Source organism: Artibeus jamaicensis, unplaced genomic scaffold (assembly GCF_021234435.1).
Source record: "Artibeus jamaicensis isolate MK-2021 breed Jamaican fruit bat unplaced genomic scaffold, CSHL_Jam_final contig_196, whole genome shotgun sequence".
In the NCBI taxonomy this organism is placed as follows: Eukaryota; Metazoa; Chordata; class Mammalia; order Chiroptera; family Phyllostomidae; genus Artibeus; species Artibeus jamaicensis.
In genome coordinates, this window is record NW_026521401.1 from 950961 (window position 1) to 971825 (window position 20865).

General features: G+C 39.9%; 1 protein-coding gene across 3 annotated transcripts in view; it reads right to left on the bottom strand.

Annotated features, from left to right (window-relative positions):
- Positions 1–20865, bottom strand: part of BUD13 (BUD13 homolog) — a 42029-nt gene that overhangs the window by 20380 nt on the left and 784 nt on the right. The window contains exons 2-6 of one of the 3 annotated variants that reach the window (XM_053672978.1): positions 19459–19552; positions 15971–16163; positions 13295–13379; positions 3316–3924; positions 1630–1934 (exon numbers count right to left, since the gene is read on the bottom strand). In XM_053672978.1, the coding sequence (XP_053528953.1) occupies positions 1630–1934; positions 3316–3924; positions 13295–13379; positions 15971–16163; positions 19459–19478 (1212 nt within the window). In that variant the 5' untranslated portion in view covers positions 19479–19552. Of the gene's footprint in view, positions 1–1629; positions 1935–3315; positions 3925–13294; positions 13380–15970; positions 16189–19458; positions 19553–20865 lie in introns of those variants that run through there. The other 2 variants (XM_053672982.1, XM_037152874.2) reach the window with 2 other exon arrangements.

Genomic DNA, 20865 nt, shown 5'->3' on the forward strand with positions numbered 1-20865 from the left:
TATGAAAGAGTAGGCTAAGCACCTGTATTTCTGATTTTTCAGCATATAAACTGCATGAAGAAGGCTCACTCTCAGGCCACTTGACCAGAAACCTGTATCAAGCTCTAAGCAATCCTGTAGAGACTCACACTATAAAATATTCCACTGAAAATATAAATTCATACCTAAGGGGTGTCCAACTCGCAGCCCGCAGGCCACATGTGGCCCAAGATGGCTATGAATGCAGACCAACACAAAATAATAAATTTACTTAAAACCTTTTTTTGCTCATCAGTTTTCATTAGTGTTCGTGTATTTAATGTGTGGTCCAAGACAACTCTTCTTCCAAGGTGACCCAGAGACACCAAAGGTTGTATACCTGTTAGTTAGCAAACCCTCCAGCAGAGATCCACTCTGATAAAATATTCCATTTAAAATACAAACTCAAACCTAACATACTTAAATTGTGGATATATTTCAGGATAATAAAAAGATGTGACCGAATCAAAACTTTTTACTGAACTCCACTGTGTATCAAGATAACAAACCAACCCACAAATGGAACATTAGAGTATATCCAGATATCCTTGAGCCATGTGCTATATTTGATCAATATTAAATTGTCCATGGACTAAACAGATACATAAAATGCCAAGGGGTCCAGCTGAAACAAAGCTCTTACTTTATGACCCAAAAGAGAAGAGGCCTGCTTCCTGGGTTAGGGACAGGCTAGTCTACCCTGCCAGGCAGGACCACATGGGCTACAGGGCAGACTTATATTAAAAAGTCTGTGTTGGAGTAAGAGGTGCACACTACAGGTTCTATCATTCTGTTCCTTAACCAACTCACTGGAATAAAACTCCTTTACTAGTACTGGTGTACCGTAAAACACAATTGCTCAGGGTTCATATGGATCTTTTTACGTAACTCGGACTACATCACAGATTTCAAATAAAATACTACATTGACTTTCCAGGTGACATGATTTCTAAAAGTAGCTTTGTATTTAAAGAGTCACTCTTTAAATCTGACCTACACTCAAATTAATAATAATTAATAAACATCATCATCATCATCTTGCACCAAATGCTTACTTTGTCCCAGGCACTGTGATACAAGTTTTACTTACACCAACTCATTTAGTTGTCACAATAACCTTATGAAGTACATACTGTTATCCACATTTTACCAATAAAGAAGCTGAGGCTTAGAGAGATTATGTACCTTGCTCAAATTTCACAGATAGAAAGTGGAAAAGGATTTGAATATTTGCTACATTTGATGCAAGCTTTGTGCTCCTAACTCTGTGTGAACTATAGTTCTTAGTTTATGCCTAAGAAAATAGAGAGTTTTCTAGACCTATTAAAATGATATTTATGGAAACAAGATGATGTGAAGCCAGAAGCTACTTAGGAACTCTGGTATTTGCAAGTTCATCTGGGCTAAGTGAGAGGTAGTCCGCCTTCAGAGAAAAGGAAAGACCCCTAAGAGGTCCCTTGAACTAGATTTACTATACCACCAAGCTATACCTCCTCCTCCTCCTCCTCCTCCTTCTCCTCCTCCTCCTATGGCTTGGAACTCTAGGGCTTGTATAGAGCTAGAAGACAGGAGTCACTCCAAGAGGAAAATATGGGTCCTGAAAATTCCTACCTTTGTTCCCAAAGGCTGAGTCCTTCGAGGTGGAGACAGATCAGAATCCGAAGATTTGGCCCTCTGTTTCTTCCTTGGTGGAGAGAGGTCAGAGTCAGAGCTCTGGTGTCTAGGTCTATTCCGTGAAAGTGACAGATCTGAATCGGAATCCTGGCGCCCTGACCTTTGTTTATTCCGTGGAGGAGAAAGATCTGAATCAGAGGCTTTCCGACTGTCACTTGGGTAGGAAGAAGAGTCCAACGTGTGACTCTGATGTCTTCTAGATAAAGAGCTTGAATGAAATTTCCTATGGCTGGGTGAAGAGCCTAGGAATTAAAGAACAAGACTGTAATCCGCTTGTCAGAATTTTAAAAAAGAACTTACTAAGTTAACGTTCAACATTCATTTAAGTCCTCCTGTATCACTAACCTAAACACAAGTACTGATAACATAGGAGGAGAGCAAAGTCAGATACAGTTTTTAAAACCAACAGACGGGATATAGGGTTCCATTCCCAAGTTACTAGTGATATGATTAGTATGGGAGATCACAACATACTCTTCTATGTCATATTCATCTACACATAGAATAGGCAAAATTTCCTACACTCAAATATCAGTGGTGTGGTGAAAATTAAAACTACCCAGGATATATTCTGAAGTCCTCAGACTAAAGGATAAGAATATATTTGAACTTAAAAATTAAAACAGTAACTAAGGACAAAAGATGAAAAAATTTCACCATATAGGCCCAAAATGTAGACATAAGCATCACAAATTACCTCCCCAAAACACAATTAGCAATATGTATCAATGATCTTTAAACACAACTCTCTAATCCAGTAAATCAATTTCTATTTAAGTTTCCTAAGAAACATATCTAGAAGTACTTAATTTCCAAGAAATCTATCTAGAAGTAGAGAAGGAAATAATCCACAATGGGCAACAGTTTATGTACACAGATGTTCATTATAGAATTACTAAAGCAAATTTTAGAAATAACCTAAAATATGCAGCATTAGGAAAATGGTTAAGTAAATGTATGTAATACAACACCAATAAAAATTATATTAATAAACATGTTTTTATGACGTGGAAAAGTAGAAAAAAGCAAGATAATACATGTAATATGTATCTAATGCATAGAGAGGGCTCAACTACATCAAAATGAATAGAGAAAAGACTAAAAGAACACTGGCTACAAACACTAACAGTGATTGACTCTGAATGACAAAATTTTGTATGACCTTTTTCCTGCTTCTTTATATATTTCTAGACATTCTAAAGCTTCTACAACAAATATAATACGTTTACATGGGGTAGGGAGAATAAACAAAAGGATATATAAAAATTTCTTTCTGCCCTGGCCAGGTGGCTCAGGTGGAGCATCATACCATACACCAAAAGGCTGAGGATTCAATCCCGGGTCAAGGAACATACCTAGGTTGTGGGTTTGATCCCCAGTCAGGTCATGTATGGGAGGCAACCAACTGATACCTGTCTGTCTCTCTCTGCTCCACCTTCCTCTCTCTCTAAAAACCAATAAATATATCCTTAAGGGAGGATTTAAAAAAAAAAATTAACTCCTTCCCTCCTACTGTAATGATTTAACTCTCTTCTAAACACATAAGTACGTAACAAAGCAAGCAAAAGATCCAAAATAAAGCACCTAGAGAATAAGTTTCCCACATGGACAATCAATGCTCACCTTTAGAATCATGTTCTTTATTTCTGAAATGGAATTTTGCTTGCTTTTTTCGTGGAGGAGAGAGGTCTGAATCATATTCATATTTGCTGTTGTTCGAGACTGAAAGATGAGAGTGTCCTGGCCCCTTCCAATGTGGAGAACTTTTGCTAGAGGCTTCTTCTGGGACTTTACTGCTTTTGGTTCTAGGCAGTGAATGAGAAACACCAGGTGCCAAATCAGGGGATTCATGATAGGGCCTCTTGAGCTGCGATGAATCCAAGGAATGAAGAGTCCTTTTTGGTTGAGAAGTATCAGGGGAGCTGTTACGGGCCCTTCTATGGGGACAAATATCTGAGGAACTGTGATGGGCCCTCTTAGGAGATATACCTGAAGGACAATAATGTTTCCTGAGAGGAGAAGGATCCGGTGAATCATGATGAGGCCTCCTAGGAGAAGAAGGATCCGGGGTGTCATGACGGACCCTCCTAGGAGGAGAAGGGTCTGGGGTGTTGTGATGGACCCTCCTAGGAGGAGAAGGGTCCGGGGTGCCATGGCAGATCCTCCTAGGAGCAGATGAATCCAGGCAGTCATGACGGAAATGTCTGTGTGAAGGTAGATCCTCACTGTGATCTAAACACAAACAGCAGAGTCAGATTTCTACAGATGCTATCACCATCAGTATTCAAAGTTTCAAAACATGCCCCAGCAGCATACATCTCAAAATTACTCGGAAAGCCCAAAACTACTCTGCACAGCTCCTTTGCTTAGGGGCAGCAAATCAGCAGCCAGGAACACCTTAAAAATAATCTCACTTATTTGCCTAACAAGTCTTAAATTTGCAAAGCATTTTAAATACATTTCTCATATTATATCCTGTAAGGCAAGCAGGGCAGGCATCTTGTTTTACAATTGTGAAAATAGAGGCTCCAAGGATCTGATGGCTCTCACCCAAGATGAAGAGACAGACTAGAACCCCAGTCTTCTAACTCTCAACCCAATGTTCTTCCAAAAATCTTATTTGTGCAGAGTTCCCAGTCAGAAGTTTCTACTGAAATTTAGCCTACTTTATAGTTCATACTCACTCTTCTTTAAAAAGACATGTTAACTAAACCAGTGACACATCAAAATGAATGCTGTCAACTATTTAATCCATACCAATGTACTCCTCATTAAAGGGAGAGAGATCACCAGAAAAAAAGGATCACCATTTACTGATCCCTTACTACATGCTAATGTTTTATACAGATTACCTCATTCCATTCTCACAAGCCTAGGAGATAAATACTACTCCATTTTATAGATAATAAAGTTGACACAAAGAAAGATTAAGTAATTTGCCAGTCATACCACTAATATGTGGTAGAGTAAATATCCAAATCCAGATCCATTGGACTCAAGTCTGTCTGCACTCTTTAAAAATATGTAGTTGAACATTCTAAGAAGAGAGGCCAGGATAGCAGAAGCAGAGTATAGGAGGGGAAAAGTTGGAAATTGAGGTCATAGGCAATAGGATGCCAAATTGTGTAGGGACTTAAGGCACTGGGAGGACTTAGTGAGAGAGGAAGTCATTGGAAGGTTTTGAGCAAAGAAGTGAGATGATAGGACTTTTTTTAAAATTTTTATTTTATTGATTATGCCATTACAGTTGTTCTATTCCCCCCCTTTATTACCCTCCACCCTGCACCCCCCCACCTCTACCATTCCCCCCCTTTAGTTTATGACCACGTGTCTCAAGTTCTTTGGATTCTATATTTCCCATACTATTCTTACCCTCCCCCTATCTATTTTCTTTTTTTTTAATTGATTATGCTGTTACAGTTGTTCTATTCCCCCCTTCATTCCCCTCCAACCTACCCCACCATCCCCACCATTACCCCCCTTTAGTTTATGACCATGTGTCTCAGATTTTATATTTCCCATGCTATTCTTGCCCCCCCCAATCTATTTTCTATCTACTGTCTATGCTACTTATTTTCTGTACCTTCTCCCCCCATCTCCTCCTCCCACTCCCCTGTTGATACCCTCCTTGAGATCTTCATTTCTATTTTCCACTCCTGATCTAGCTGTCCTTTTAGTTTGCTTTTGTTTTAGGGGTGGTTGTTAATAACTGTGAGTTTGTTGTCCTTTCACTGTTCATGTTTCTTTAACTTCTTTTTCTTAGATAAGTCCCTTTAACATTTCATATAATAAGGGCTTGGTGATGATGAACTCCTTGAATTTGACCTTATCTGAGAAGCACTTTATCTGTCCTTCCATTCTAAATGAAAGTTTTGCTGGATAGAGCAATCTTGGTTGTAGGTCTTTGGATTTCATGACTTGGAATACCTCTTTCCAGCCCCTTCTTGCCTGTAAGGTCTCTTTTGAGAAATCTGCTGACAGTCTGATGGGGACCCTTTTGTCGGTGACTGTCCCCTTAGCTCTTGCTGCTTCTAGGATTCTCTCCTTCATTTTAATTTTGGCTAATGTAATTATGATGTGCCTTGGTGTGTTCCTTCTTGGGTCCAACTTCTTTGGGACTCTCTGAGCTTCCTGGACTTCCTGGAAGTCTATTTCCTTTGCCAGACTGGGGAAATTCTCCTTTATTATTTGTTCAAATAAGTTTTCCACTGGTGGCTGTGCCTTTCCCCCTTCTGGTACCCCTATAATTCGGATGTTGGAGCGTTTCAAGATGTCCCAGAGGTTCCTAAGGCTCTCCTCATTTCTTTGAATTCTTGCTTCCTGACTCTTTTCTGTTTGGCCATTATTTGCTTTCTTCTGGTCCACTCCATTGATTTGAGTCCCAGTTTCCTTTCCATTGCTATTGGTGTCCTGTGCAATTCCATTCATTTCAATTAGTTTCGCTTTCATATATTTGTCTAATTTGTGGCTATAATCAACCAGTTCTGTGAGGATCCTGATGACCAGTGTTTTAAACTGTGCATCTGAGAGTTTTGCTATTTCTTCATCACTTAGATCTATGGGCTCTGGGGCTTTGAGAACTTGCGACATTTTTGGTCTGTTCTGGCCCTTCAAGTGTGAGAAGCAGTGCCTTGGACTCCCAGGTCGCTGGGCTGTGATGCTGTATGTGGGGGCGTGGTCAGAGCCGGGAAATGGCAGCGCCCTCTACTGCCGCTTGCCACGGGGACTGCCGGGCCCCCGTCCAACCGCCCACTCCCTCGCCTCTCCGCTCACGCACAAATGGGCGACCACAGTCAACACGCAGCACCGCTTCCCCGCTGTCTCCTTCGCGGTTGCTCGCCTGGTGGCTCACTCGGTCGCTCACTAGGTCCAACCCTGCGCCTGGATTCCACGCGTCTGGATTCCGCGCCTGTCCGTCTGACCAAGTCCTCCTGTGCAACCCCTCACCAGCCGCTGGTTTCACCCCTTACCGGTCAGGCTGAAGAATTTGTTGTTAACGGACTTCCGAAAAGTTCAATTTTCCGTGTTCGGGCTGTGTTTTCTGTTGCTAATATTTAGTTGTCTCTAAACTTGGTTGTGTGAGAAGGCACGGCACATCCACCTATGCCTCCATCTTGGTGGAAGTCTCCCCCTATCTATTTTCTACCTACCATCTATGCTACTTATTTTCTGTACCTTCTCCCCTCTTCTCCTCCCACTCCCCTGTTGCTAACCCCCCATAAGATCTTCATTTCTATGGTTCTGCTCCCGATCTAGCTGTCCTCTTAGTTTGCTTTTGTTTTAGATGTGGTTGTTAATAACTGTGAGTTTGCTGTCCTTTCACTGTCCATATTTTTTATCTTCTTTTTCTTAGATAAGTCCCTTTAACATTTCATATAATAAGGGCTTGGTAATGATGAACTCCTTGAATTTGACCTTATCTGAGAAGCACTTTATCTGTCCTTCCATTCTAAATAAAAGTTTTGCTGGATAGAGCAATGTTGGTTGTAGGCCTTTGGATTTCATGACTTGGAATACCTCTTTCCAGCCCCTTCTTGCCTGGAAGGTCTCTTTTGAGAAATCTGCTGACAGTCTGATGGGGACTCCTTTGTAGATGACTGTCCCCTTAGCTCTTGCTGCTTCCAGGATTCTCTCCTTCATTTTAATTTTGGCTAATATAATGATGATGTGCCTTGGTGTGTTTCTTCTTGGGTCCAACTTCTTTGGGACTCTCTGAGCTTCCTGGATTTCCTGGAAGTCTATTACCTTTGCCAGTTTGAGGAAATTCTCCTTTATTATTTGTTCAAATAAGTTTTCCACTGGTGGCTGTTTCTTTCCCCCTTCTGGTACCCCTATGATTCGGATGTTGGAGCGTTTAAAGATGTCCTGGAGGTTCCTAAGTCTCTCCTCATTTTTTTGAATTCTTGTTTCTTCATATTTTCCCATTTGGTCATTTTTTCCTTCCTTCTGGTTCACTCCCTTGATTTGAGTCCCAGTTTCCTTTTCATCACTATTCGTTTCCTGTGCAATTCCCTTCATTTCAATTAGTTTAATATGTTCCTCTAATTTGTGACTAAAATCAAACAGTTCTGTGAGCATCCTGATCACCAGTGTTTTGAACTGTGCATCTGAAAGTTTTGCTATTTCTTTCTCGCTTAGAGTTATGGGCTCTGGGGCTTTGAGATCTTGTTAAGCCATTTTTGATCTGTTCACGCCCATTAAGTATGAGGACTGGAGCCTTAGGAGCGGGGGGGGGCCTCCAGGGCAGGGTCGCTGGGTTGTGACCCTGTATGTGGAGGTGGGGTCAGATTGAGGATATGGCGGCCCTCTCTGCTGCCTCCCGTCGCTGGGACCCACTCGTCCCATCTCACTGCCCACTCCCTCACCGGTCTATCTGCGCAGGAATGCGCCACCACATTCAACCCATGGCCCTTCGCCCTCACCGGATCCGCCAGTTGCTCACTGGGTTGCTCACTGGGTCGGCACTTTGCACCCCCACGCCTGGGATCCGCGCACCTGAGTCCGTCTGACCGAGTTTTCCTGTGCAACCCCGCTCCGCCAGCTGCTGGTTTTGCCCCTCTTACCAGTCAGGGTGAAGCATTCTTTGTTATCGGACTTCTGAAAAGTTTATTTTTCTGTGTTCTGGCTGTGTTTTCTGTTGCTAATATTTTGTTGTCTCCAAACTTGGTTGTGTGAGAAAGCACGGTGTCTCCACCTATGCCTCCATCTTGGTGGAAGTCCCCGAAATGATATGACTTTTAAAGAATCACTCTGAGTTCCAGCCAGGATGGAGGCAGAAGTAGAAACCCTTCGTTTCCTTGAACAACCAAAAGAAGGATAATAACCAATCTAAAAACAATAAACAACCAGAAAATCAAACTGCACGGAACTCCAACAACCAAGGAATTAAAGAAACATTCAACCAGACCAGTAGGAACAAGATAGGCAGCCAGGCAGTGTCAGACTGCATAGGCAGGGCTGGCTGAGTGGTCCCATGGTGGACTGCATGAGCAAGGCAAGGCTGGGTGAACAGGAAACTAAGATTCAAAGCTAGCTATAAACTACAGCGAAGATTGCCATGGCAGGAAAAACTCCCAGTCTCACACAAGAGTTCATTGGAAAGTGGGTCTAGAGCTGAGTAAGTGAGCCGCATTGTTCTCTCTCTAACCACTCCTCCACAGACAGCACCACCAAGCAGCAAAGAGGGTTTCCCCGCTCTGGTGAATACCTAAGGCCCTGTCCCCTTACAACACAACAAGTGCACCAAGACAAAGAAATATGGCCAAAATGAAAGAAGAGATCAAAACTCCGGAAAAAGAACTAAGTGACAAGGAGATCACCAACCTATCTGATGCAGAGTTCTAAACACTGGTAATCAGGATGCTCACAGAACTGACTGAGCTCAGCCGCAATGAAGGAAGAAATGAAAGCTACAGAAAGTGAAATAAAGCAAAATGTTCAGGGAACCAACTCAAATCAACCAGAAGGAAACCGGGACTCAATTAACATTTTTGAACAAAAAGAAGAAATAAACATCCAACCAGAACAGAATGAAGAAACAAGAATTCAAAGAAATAAGAAGAGACTTAGGAACCTCTGGGACAACTTTAAACGTTCTAATATACAAATTAGGGGTGCCAGAAGGAGATGAACAAGAAAAAGACGTTGAAAACTCATTTAAACAAATAATGATGGAACACTTCCCCAATCTGGCAAAGGAAATAGACTTCCTGGAAGTCCAAGAATCTTAGAGAGTCCCAAAGAAATTGGACCCAAGGAAGCACACACCAAGGCACATCATCTTTAAGATACCCAAGATCAAAGATAAAGAGAGAATCTTACAAGCAGCAAGAGGAAAGGTGACAGTTACAAACAAAGGAGTTCCCATCAGACTGTCAGCTGATTTCTAGAAAGAAACCTTACAGGCAAGAAGGGGCTAGAAAGAACTATTTGAAGTCATGAAAGGCAAGGACCTACATCCATGATTACTCTACCCAGCAAAGCTATCATTTAGAACTCAAGGGCAGATAAAGTGCTTCCCTGATAAGGTCAAGTTAAAGTAGTTCATCATTACCAAGCCCTTATTATAAGAAACGTTAAAGGGACTTATCTAAGAAATTGAAAATCAAAACTATGAACAGTAAAATGATAACTAACTCACAACTATCAACAACTGACCCTAAAAAAAAAAAAACCAATGAAAACAAAAACTAAGCAAACAACTAGAACAGGAACAGAATCAGAGAAATGGACATCACATGGAGGGTTTTCAGTGGGGAAGGGGAGGGGAAGAATGGCGGGGAGGAAGGTACAGGGAATAGGAAACATAATTGGTAGGGATAAAATAGATGAGAAGTTAAGAATGTTATAGGAAACAGAGAATTCAAAGAACTTATATGTACAACCCATGGACAGGAACTAAGAGGGCAGGGAATGCTGGAGGGTTGGGGGGTGCAGGGCAGAGTGCGGAAAAACAGGGAAAACTGTTATAGCATAATCAATAAAATATACTTTTTAAAAAAGACTTTATTTATTTATTTTTAGACCAAGGAGGAAGGGAGAGAGAAAGGGAGGGAGAGAAACATAAGTTGTGCAACTGCTTCTCGAGCTCTGCCCACTGGGGGCCTAGCCCAAAACCCAGACATGTGCCCTAACTCGGAATGGAACCAGTGACCCTTTGGTTCACAGGCCAGTGCTCAATCCACTGAACTACACCAGCCAGGGCCCAATAAAATATACCTATAAAAAAATAATCACTTTAGCTTCTATTTTGACAATAGATGGTAGGGGAGCAAAAGAAGGGTGACTTAGGAGGCTGCTGCAGTCCTCCAAATGAGAGACAGTGGGGTGGCTAGGGGGAAGTGCAAGAAGGAAATGAGGTATGTAAATACATTCACATGAGATGGTACACAGGATTTGATGAAGTAATTGATGTAGGGTGTTAGAAAAGAGAGTTAGGGAGATTCCAAGATTTTGGCCTGAGCCATTTAAAGAATGGAGTTGCCATTTACTAAAATGGGAAAGACTATAAACAATGGGAAGAGATAAATTTAATTTTGGAGATGTCAAGTTTGAAATGCCTATTAAATTAACATATGGTATATGAGTCTGGAATTCAGAATAAAGTGCCAAGCTGGATATGTAAATTTGGGAGACACCAGCATGTAAAGAGTATTTAATGCCACGAGATCATCTAGATATTCAGGGTAATCAGAAATTTTTTTAAAGTTATATAAGATTCCCTGGAACACATGAACATTTAGGAATTGAAATGCTAATGAAACCAGAGACAGAAAGAGCAACCACTGAAATAAGAGGAAACCATGAAAGAAAATCAGGAAGAGCAACCAAGTCAATTGACAAGGAGCTACAAGTGACCACTGGCTAAAACACTGAAGTAGTGAGAATAAAAGCTTGATTGGGTTCAAAAAAGAATGGTAAGATCAGAAATGGAGAGAGGGAGGATAGATAATTTGGAGAAGGAATTTGGTATTAAGAGTAGGGTGCCATTAAAGTGAAGTAATACTTCAGGGTCATGAGAGTAATTTTTAAATTATTTCATCCATAAATACAGTATTTCTGTAAGTTAACATTCTTTTTTATAAATGTAACCTCAATACCACTATCTCACCTAAAATATTAACAATAATTCTAAAAAACTAACAATAAATCATCATCTCTCCTACCCTGTCAACCTTCAGATTTCCCTAATTGTCTATTTCTGCTACCAGATTTACTGGGACATTATAATTCAAATACCATACAATTCACTCATTTAAAGTATGCAACTTAAAAAAAGGTATGCAACTTAATTAATTTCTAGCATCATCAAAAACAATGTAGTTGAGCAAACAATTTGAAACTTTCAATTGTCAAAAGCATAGGAGAAAGATTGTTTATAGCAACTCAGAACATTTCCAAAATCTAGTTTCTCCTCTCCATCTGTTAACTTATGATTGAGAGCTATGGCCCAAATACAAATAAAAGCCAGGTAGGACCCAATGAATACTTGTTAAATGTATGAATTAAGCCTATTTAAATTCCTTCACTTTGGAGAATAGGCCTAAAATAATTAGAATCCACCCCTCAGAGAAAAGTACTTACACCTGTAAGAGATCTGACAATAAATCTAATCCATGAGGTTGATAAATTCCATGTCATTTATTAAAAAGAAAGTAAGGGCCAAAGATCAGTAAGGATATTTCCAGCAACAAATAAGGATGGAGCAGTGAGAATGAGGCAAAACAAAAAGAATTATTTGTGTGTGTGTTTATGTGTATGTCACTTCCTAGACCTACAGAGATAGAGACCAAAAGACTGTCTCTGAAAAAAGGATTGTGGAAAAAACTGAAACACTACTACAGGATAAGGCAGGAAATAATGATTAAAACAGTCAAACCACTATGTTGTACACCTAAAACTAATATAACATTGAATTTCAACTGTAATCGAAAAGTTTTTAAAACTATAAAGAGTAAAACAGGATTCAAATGAAAGAATACTAGTAAAGTTTTCATTCACAAAACAAAATAATGCACTAAACATTAACTGAGAAAATGGTGATCACCAATCTACAGTCAATTGTCACTTTTGCTGTGCATTTTTTTCAAATCAGAGTTGCAGGATAATTAACCAGAAGGCACAGAGTGTAAGACAGTGTGAAAAACAAATTAGCATCAAGGGCAAACTGGAGTTAAACAACAATCAAGTAACAAGATCCTCATTTATGAAGGTATGAACACAAGGGATAAAAACTCAGCACACTTCCACTGGCCACCTTGAATAACTGCTGCATACAGGGCTGTGACTCACTGGGATTATTTATTAGTCTGTGTCCTGCAGTAAACAGGACTACCTACTACTAAGTTGCTGAAAAAGGGGAAATGACATCCAGGTCTCAAGTAATGATTTACCAAGGAGCAGCAGGCTACAAGAATCAAATACCTTTTAGCAATTCAACAAACATTTATCGGTGCACCTCCCTATGCTAGGCTGGAAAAATAGCAAGGTAAATTAGACTTGGTCTCATCTCTACTCAGTCATGACAGACAAATGACCTTTGTCCAACTCAAAAACTCAAACATTTTGTTAAATACGGAATTAAACTATTGGCCCACAGAGATAAGGTAGAATGGGCACATGGAGGATAATGCCCTGTAAAATACCAATATTTAAGGGAAAAACGAATAAAGATTTATTGACACAAAGGACAGAAAACATTGGTCCTTGACCCATACATGAGTTGCTTCATTCAGAGAGAGGACAGAAGTTACTCAAGTCTTCAAACTCTGCTCTTCAGATGCTTGTAAACTCCAGAGTCTTGCCTGTATACTAAGTACTGGGCCAGAGAAGAATGGGTGCTGAAAGGTTCCCAAATGATTCACTTTCTGACCTCAGTAACCCTAATACCAAAATATAAGAAAAAGTGGGATACCTGGTCTTTCAGTTCCCATGTCTTACTACCTCTGAAGGTAGTAAGTTTCTAATTCTATTTCATGCTATATTTTTCAGGATCAATGACAAATTAAAATAAACTATGCATTCCTCAAAAAAAATGTAGAAAAGAAAAAAAAGGCTTCCCCTATAAATGGGAAATTTAGATTTATCTACTGTTGGAACTCACCTCCCAGAAGCTTCCATTTGGCACTGGAACGAAAGGTTTCCATCTGCTTTACCTCTTCTGGTCTCTCATCCACAAATTCAGCCACCTGTGGCAGTGAGGACATTAGGTTGAGGAAACCCACAGGATACAGCCGAGGAGTACTGCTGTCTTGAGAACCTTAAGTTATAACCACTCCCACTCCTAATACACATGGCACATACAGACCTGAAACAGCCATGAAGAGAGATTTAGTGGTTCTCAGTTAATGTTTGCTCCAAAAACATCTGATTGTCACTGGATGGTTTAATTCTAGATCTTTCTCTGACTAATCAATTCCCCTCCAAAGCTTATTTTCATTCATTACAAGCCTTTTTATCAACTTGCCAGAGACATAACTGCCACCTGTAAGATAAAAGCTAAATTCGCTTTACTGTTTTATTTTTATTATATGCATTCAAATTGAAAACACAAGCAGGCTCCTTGTCATGCCTATCACTCATCAAGGGCTTTGGGTTCCTTATAAAACTTTTCTTGTTATAAGTAGTCACAATGATAGCTATTCTTGAACCCAACCAAAAGAAGTCATGAAGACATACAAAGAATCATAGAATCTTCAAGAGAGAAAACTATGCTTCATATCATCCAAACTCCCAAACAAATGTGGAATCTTCTTTATAGTATCCTTGATTAATGATTACTTACCCAGTCCCTCCCTGTCAAGGAATCAATTCACTAACAGGGAACTCATTACATTAAAATGCAGTCCACTGCATTTTAGGGACAGTGCTAGGAAGTTCTTAGTTTTATTGGACCAGTATCTACCTTCCTACAACTTCTTCCCATTGACTACAGTTCTGACCACTGACAACTGGTCCTCCTATAAAAGACTTTCAAAAAGGGCTGGCATAATAAATTCTAGTTACAGAGTAGCAACTATGTGCAAGGCAATGTTCTGTACTTTACTATCACACTTAATCCTCACAATAGCCCTGCAAAGAAAGGTCCCACACTACTAAAGGGCAACTATGACTCAGATAAATTAACTTCCTCAATGTCATAAAGTAGCAAGTGGCAGAACTGGAATTCAAACCCAAGACATAAAACCTCTCTACTTGTCTTCTCCCAAGAGCCTACCATCATTCCTCATATAACCTAGTTTTCACACCTCTCCACACACATTAAAAGCACAGGCTTTCAAGAAAGATGAACTGAGATCCAAATCCCCAGCTGTCAGTTTAGTATTTGTGTAACCTTTGGCAAGTTATTTTCTCTAAGCCTCAATTTCCTCATTTGTAAAAGTAGGTTTCAAAGAACTGCTAGCAGGACTCCATGAGATAGTTCATGTGAGCTTAGCAGTACTTGTGCGTGGTGAATGCTCAATAAATCATACCTATTATTCTTTGCTGCTACTGCTATTGTGGTTGTCCCAGTTATTTTGCCATTATTACAGCAAAATTACACCACCATCACTGGTGGTGATGGTTTTGCAGTAATAAAAATGCATTCAATGACCAAGATCTGTTTTAACCAGTTTAGAGGGCAGCAGGGCTAAAGCCTCCCTATTTTTGTTTTGGAGCAAGCATAGGAGCGAAAGATAGTATAAAGGAAGATTAATAGAGGACCACATAAAAATTTTAATTTTTAAATGTCAAGACTATTATAAATGAAAAGGTAAAGATAAAATATACCTATAAAACAGATAATATATACTTATTATGTAAATATCAAATAAAACCATGAAAAAAATTAAAATCCCAATTTTCTAAAAATGGACAAAATACCAAGAAATTCATCGAATAGAAAGAAATGCCCAATAAACATATGAAAAATTACACACTTCACTATTTTTCAAAGAAACTGGATACCATTGTTCACCTGCCAAGCTGGCACAAGTTCACCATGGGTTTTGTTGTTGTTAATACTATGTTCAAGTATTGACGAAGAAATGGAATAACTGGCATTCTCACACTAGTTTTCACACTCAGGTAGTACCAGAACTGTAAATTGGTACCACCTTTTGGAGAGCAATATGGGACTGTGTTGGGAACCACCCTGCTTGGTTTTAGAACCTGTAACCCTGCCCCCCATATGGCTAAGGCTGAGTGAGCGACCTTCAGACTATAAGCCACTAAGGAGACAAAGCTTATTTCTCTAGCAGGGGCACCACCTCTGCCTCTTTTACTTCACACTGCCTGGCCCCCAATGCTTGATCCATCAGCCAATGACGGGTAAGATTCCTCAAGGGAGGGACGACCTAAGATAGGGATGATCATGGGGGAGCCCCCAAGGAAAAATTTAGGGGGCTATAGCAAAAGGGAGTGATGGACCCTTTCCCCTCGGCTTTGACATAGCCTGAGTCCTCATTCTGTCTGCAAGAAGTCTCCTAATCTCTTGGCTGCCTTACTTCCCCTGCCTGACTTAAGCTTGAAATAGTAACAGAGGGTGGTGCAGCCCTGTGCTGGAAAGGGCTGGTTCCCCGGGTGATCAGGCCTAAGAAGAATATATAAAATCCTGTGAAACCTGCTTTGCTAAGAATGCTCTCAATTAAATGATAAGGGTCCAAGCAGGAAACGAGTTTGTTTCCCAGTTTTGTAGCCCTTTAGCTAACAGACCCTGACTCAGAAAAAGCCCTAATAGTTCTTTCTATGCTATCTATTGTTTGATCCTTACTGCCTGACAATGATTAATGAACTTTACCTGTATTCCTGTGCAAACTGAAAGCCAATAAAAGCCTGTCGAGGCAAGGGTTGGCGCACTCTCCTCTTGAGAGAATAGCCAGGCCACTCTGAGGTGCTCTCCCCTTGAGAGTAATCGTGCTGTCCCTTTTCCTCCACAGGACTCGGTAGTCTGTGTGAATTTGTCTTGTTTCTCATCCATAACGCCTCGGACACTGTGGGCAGGAGTCCACATCAGGACTGTAGCTCAAAAAGACCATAATTTCACTTCACGGGAATAAATAATGGATCCCTACAATGATTTATGTATGTTTATCAAAGCATTTTGATTTTTTCTTTTTCAGTATATTTTACTGATTATGCTATTATAGTTACCCCATTTTTTTCTCCCCTTTATTCCCCTTTGGCCTGCATCCCTCTCCCACCAGCATACCCCCACCCCTTAGTACATGTCCATGGGTCATACATATAAATTCTTTGGACTCTCCATTTCCTGTACTAATCTTAATTTCCCCCTATTTTCAAACTTCCAGTTATGCTTATCCCATGTACCTTTTTCCCATTCTCTCCCCACTGATAACCTTCCATGTGATGTCCGTTTCTCTAATTCTGTTTCTGTTCTAGTTCTTTGATTAGTTTGTTTTTGCTTTTTTTAGGTTCAGTTGTTGATAGTTGTGAGTTAGTTGTCATTTTACTGTTCATAGTTTTGATCTTCAATTTCTTAGATAAGTCCCTTTAACACTTCATATAATAAGGGCTTGGTGATGATGAACTCCTTTAACTTGACCTTATCAGGGAAGCACTTTATCTGCCCTTCCATTCTAAATGAAAGCTTTGCTGCATAGAATAATCTTGGATGTAGGTCCTTGACTTTCATGACTTGGAATACTTCTTTCCAGCCTCTTCTTGCCTATAAAGATTCTTTTGAGAAATCAACTGGTAAGTCTTATGGGAACTCCTTTGTAGGTAACTTGTCTCCTGTCCTCTTGCTCCTTTTAAGATTCTCTCCTTATCTTCAATTTTGGGTAAGGTAATGTAATGATGATGTGCCTTGGTGTGTACTTCCTTGGGTCCAACTTCTATGGGACTCTCTGAGCTCCCAAGGAGACACTGAGAGTCCCAAATAGACTTCCTGGAAGTCTATTTCCTTTGCCAGATTGGGAAAAGTTCTCCTTCATTTTCTTGCTCTTCCTCTTCTCCTTCTGGCACCCGTGATTCGGATGTTGGAATGTTTAAAGTTGTCTCAGAGATTCCTAAGCCTGTCCTCTTCTTTTGAATTCTTGTTTCTTGATTCTGTTCTGGTTGAAAGTTTCTTTCTTTCTTCTGCTACAGATCGCTGATTTTAGTCCTGGTTTCCTTCCCTTCCCTGTTGGTTCCCTGTACATTTTCCTTTATTTCACTTTGCATAGCCTTCACTTCTTCCTCTATTTTGTGACCATACTCAACCATTTCTGTGATAATCCCAATTACCAGTGTTTTGAACTCTGCATCTGATAGGTTAGCTACTTCTTCATTGCTTACTTATTTTACTCTTCTGTTTTAAGTTTTGATCTGTTCTTTCATTTGGGCCATATTTTTTTGGCATACCTGTTACACTGTAAGGGGCAGAGCCTTAGCTATTCACCAGGGTGGGGCAACCCACGTCACCATCCTGTGGTTCTGTATGTAGGGGAGGGGTCAGAGAGGGAACAATGCCACTTGCTCAGCTCTTGCCCCACTCCCAATCACTTCCCAGACCACCCATAGCAAATTGGACCCTTCTGGTGCTGATTCCTAGGGTGGTGCATTTATATACATTCTAGGACCCTGTGGGTCTCTCCAACAAACTCTCCTGTAAGGCTGGGAGTTTCTCCCACCACCACAATCTCTATAGGTTTTTACAGCCGGAGGTTTTAAGGCTTTCCTTTCCCATGCTGGAACCCTGGGTTTCATGGTCTGTCTCACTTCCCAGTTGTTCCTCCCAGTTTATCTGCACACAAATGTGGGACTGCCAGCCACCGCCTCACCAGTCCACCCAGTCTTCTAGCTGCTGCCGTGCCACATGTCCTCTCTACACCAGCTGCCTGTCTTCACCCCTCCTACTGGTCTGGATGAATGTTTTTTCTTTAACTCCTTAGTTGTCGGACTTCCATACAGTTCAATTATCTGGCAGTTCTGGTTATATATATATATTTTTTTAATTAGTTGTTGCCCTTCCTTTGGTTGTGCAAGGAGGCAAAGTGTATCTACCTACACCTCCGCCTTGGCTGGAAATCACATTTTCATGTTTTCAGAGAGAAAACAATCCAGCAACAAAACATTAATTTTTAATTAATATGTATAAGGAGCTACTATACAATCATGAAAAATCACATTCTCAAAAAGAATATTGTAGTCTTACAAAAGTATTCACAGTATATTACTAAGTGAAAGAGCAGGTTCGAAAACTATGTATACAGTATGATCCCAATAATATTTGAAAAAATAAATAAAAGTATGCATAATCTATGCATTAAAGACATATCCATCCCAACATTAGGAGTTATTACCTCTGGATAATCACAGTATAAGTGATTTTTATACTCTTTTTAAAACTTTAAAGTTTCTTAAAATTCCCAAGTACTCTATAATAAATATATATTGCTTTCATAAAATAATTAAAACAAATGTTAACATTAATTAGGTTTAAGTGATTCTGACTGAAACTGATTCCTTATGATCAATCAGTATTTCCTATCTAATTACTAACAAACTATCTTTTAAATAATGAAGTGTAAAATATGCTGGGGACAAACATATACTCATCTGGAATTCATCTTTACAACTTTACCACAACACAGCCTATTAACAGCTCTCCTTTTCACTTGTTTCTCAGTTATTCTCAGCAAAGGTTCCATCAGTATACCAGTGCTAGATTATTTGCCTACACTTTTGCCTACTTGGCTCCTATCCTTCAAAACTCATGTCAGATACTGACATCCTTCACAGAATTTACCAATGAAATAAAAGATATGCTACTTTCCCTATGCTGTAATAGTACTTGATACATAATATAGCTCCAATATTTATCATATTGCTGAAATAATTTGAAACTCAGTCTGCCATTTTAGGGTACAACCTCTAGAGTACAGATACTATGTTCTATTACTCTACATATCTCTATCACTTAGACAAGAGTATACAAATTTTAAAGTTTAGTTGAATCAATGAATAAAAGAAACAAAGAAAAAGTTTCTTATAATTGAACCTGATCCTTGTTTTTAAAATAGCTTCCAACAAACTGAACCTATCTAATTCTAATCACAGCTCCATCACTGATGTTGAGCCTCTATTAGTTCCCTTTTCTATTTGGATGGGCCCCTCCATAAACAAAGAAGACAGTGTATAGGCATCTCAAAGAAGACTATTTTAAAAGAACTCTTTAATAGTATTCTGTGCCCTGAACTCACCCTCTTACAAATCTACCCTGCACTGGGAGTCGAGATTGAAAGACTTGAATTTCAAAGTCCTCACAGACTCAAAGATACATACCACAGGCAAATCTCCATCATCTTCCTCTTCCTCTTTTTCTGGCTTACTGGTGGAGATAGATGTCCAGCTCACATCATCATCCACAATGCGCATTCTGAATGTGAAAAAACAGATTAAAAAGGATTAACATTCTTATTATTTTTAAGATTTTATTTATTTTTAGAGAGGGAGAATACAGGCAAAAAGAGAGGGAGAGAAACATTGATGTGTGACAGAGACATCAATCAGCTATCTCTCATACAACCCCAACCAGGGAGCTGGCCCACAACTCAGGCATGTGCCCTGACTGGGAGGGGAATCTGTGACCTTTCAGTTCGCAGCATGGTGCTCAATCCACTGAGCCACACCAGCCAGGGCAACATTCTTAAATAATAGCCTATGAACATTTATCTACTGGCTTTAGGATAAAGCTCAAAATGCTACAAGATCCTGCATGTTCTACCACGTCTGTTTTCACATACTCAGTTCCTTCCCCCTGCCTAAACTATTCTTCTCATTCTCTACTGGGAAACTCTTACTCATTCTTAATATCCTAGCATACACTTATATTTAACTTTCATGACCATATCTTCCTAACTACTCTTCCTTAACTCCCCCATCTAAGAACCCCTCTTGCACATTCTTGGAATACTTTAGTTGCATATACCACAAAGGACATAAATCAATTAGTTGCCTAATTAGTTGTTTAAAGCTTGTCTCTTCAGTAAACTATACACTCCATGAGAATAGGAACTATGACTTTCTCATGCAGAATGGTATTCTCCGCACCCTGCAGTAACTGGCATAAGAAGTACTGAATAAATGTTTGTTACATAAACTATGAATGATTGCAAATAACAATAACTGCCATGATGTGAACAGTTATTATCTGAAAAATGAAGATCACTTTAGACATCTCTAATCACAACCACCACCATTTGATATAAACGACATCACTATTACTCTCTCTTTAAAGAAAACTAAAGTTTAGACAGATAAAATATCTTGCCCACATGGATCATAAAGTGGCACAGCTGGGACTCAAACTCTGATCAGTGTTGCTCCAAAGCTCAAGATATTTCCACTATGTGGCCCTTATTCCCAAGAATCTAAACAAGTCAGAGAGGCAGGAAGACAGAGGGCAAGGATAAGGCAAGAACCAAACGAGGAAGAAAAATGGATCACCTCTGTGGACATATTTGACTTTACTGGGTTTATCAATTTCTGAGGGCAAACAGAGTGGCTTAAAACAACAGAAATGTCTCTCATTGCTCTGGAGGCTTGAAGTCTGAAATCACAAGGTATCTGCAAGGCAACTGTCCACTGGGCTGTAAAGTACAGGATTTCCTTAATTCTTCCGTCTGTCAACCCTAGGCATACCTTGGTTAATTGCTGTCAGTCTATCCCAGCCTCCACCTTCACATGGTT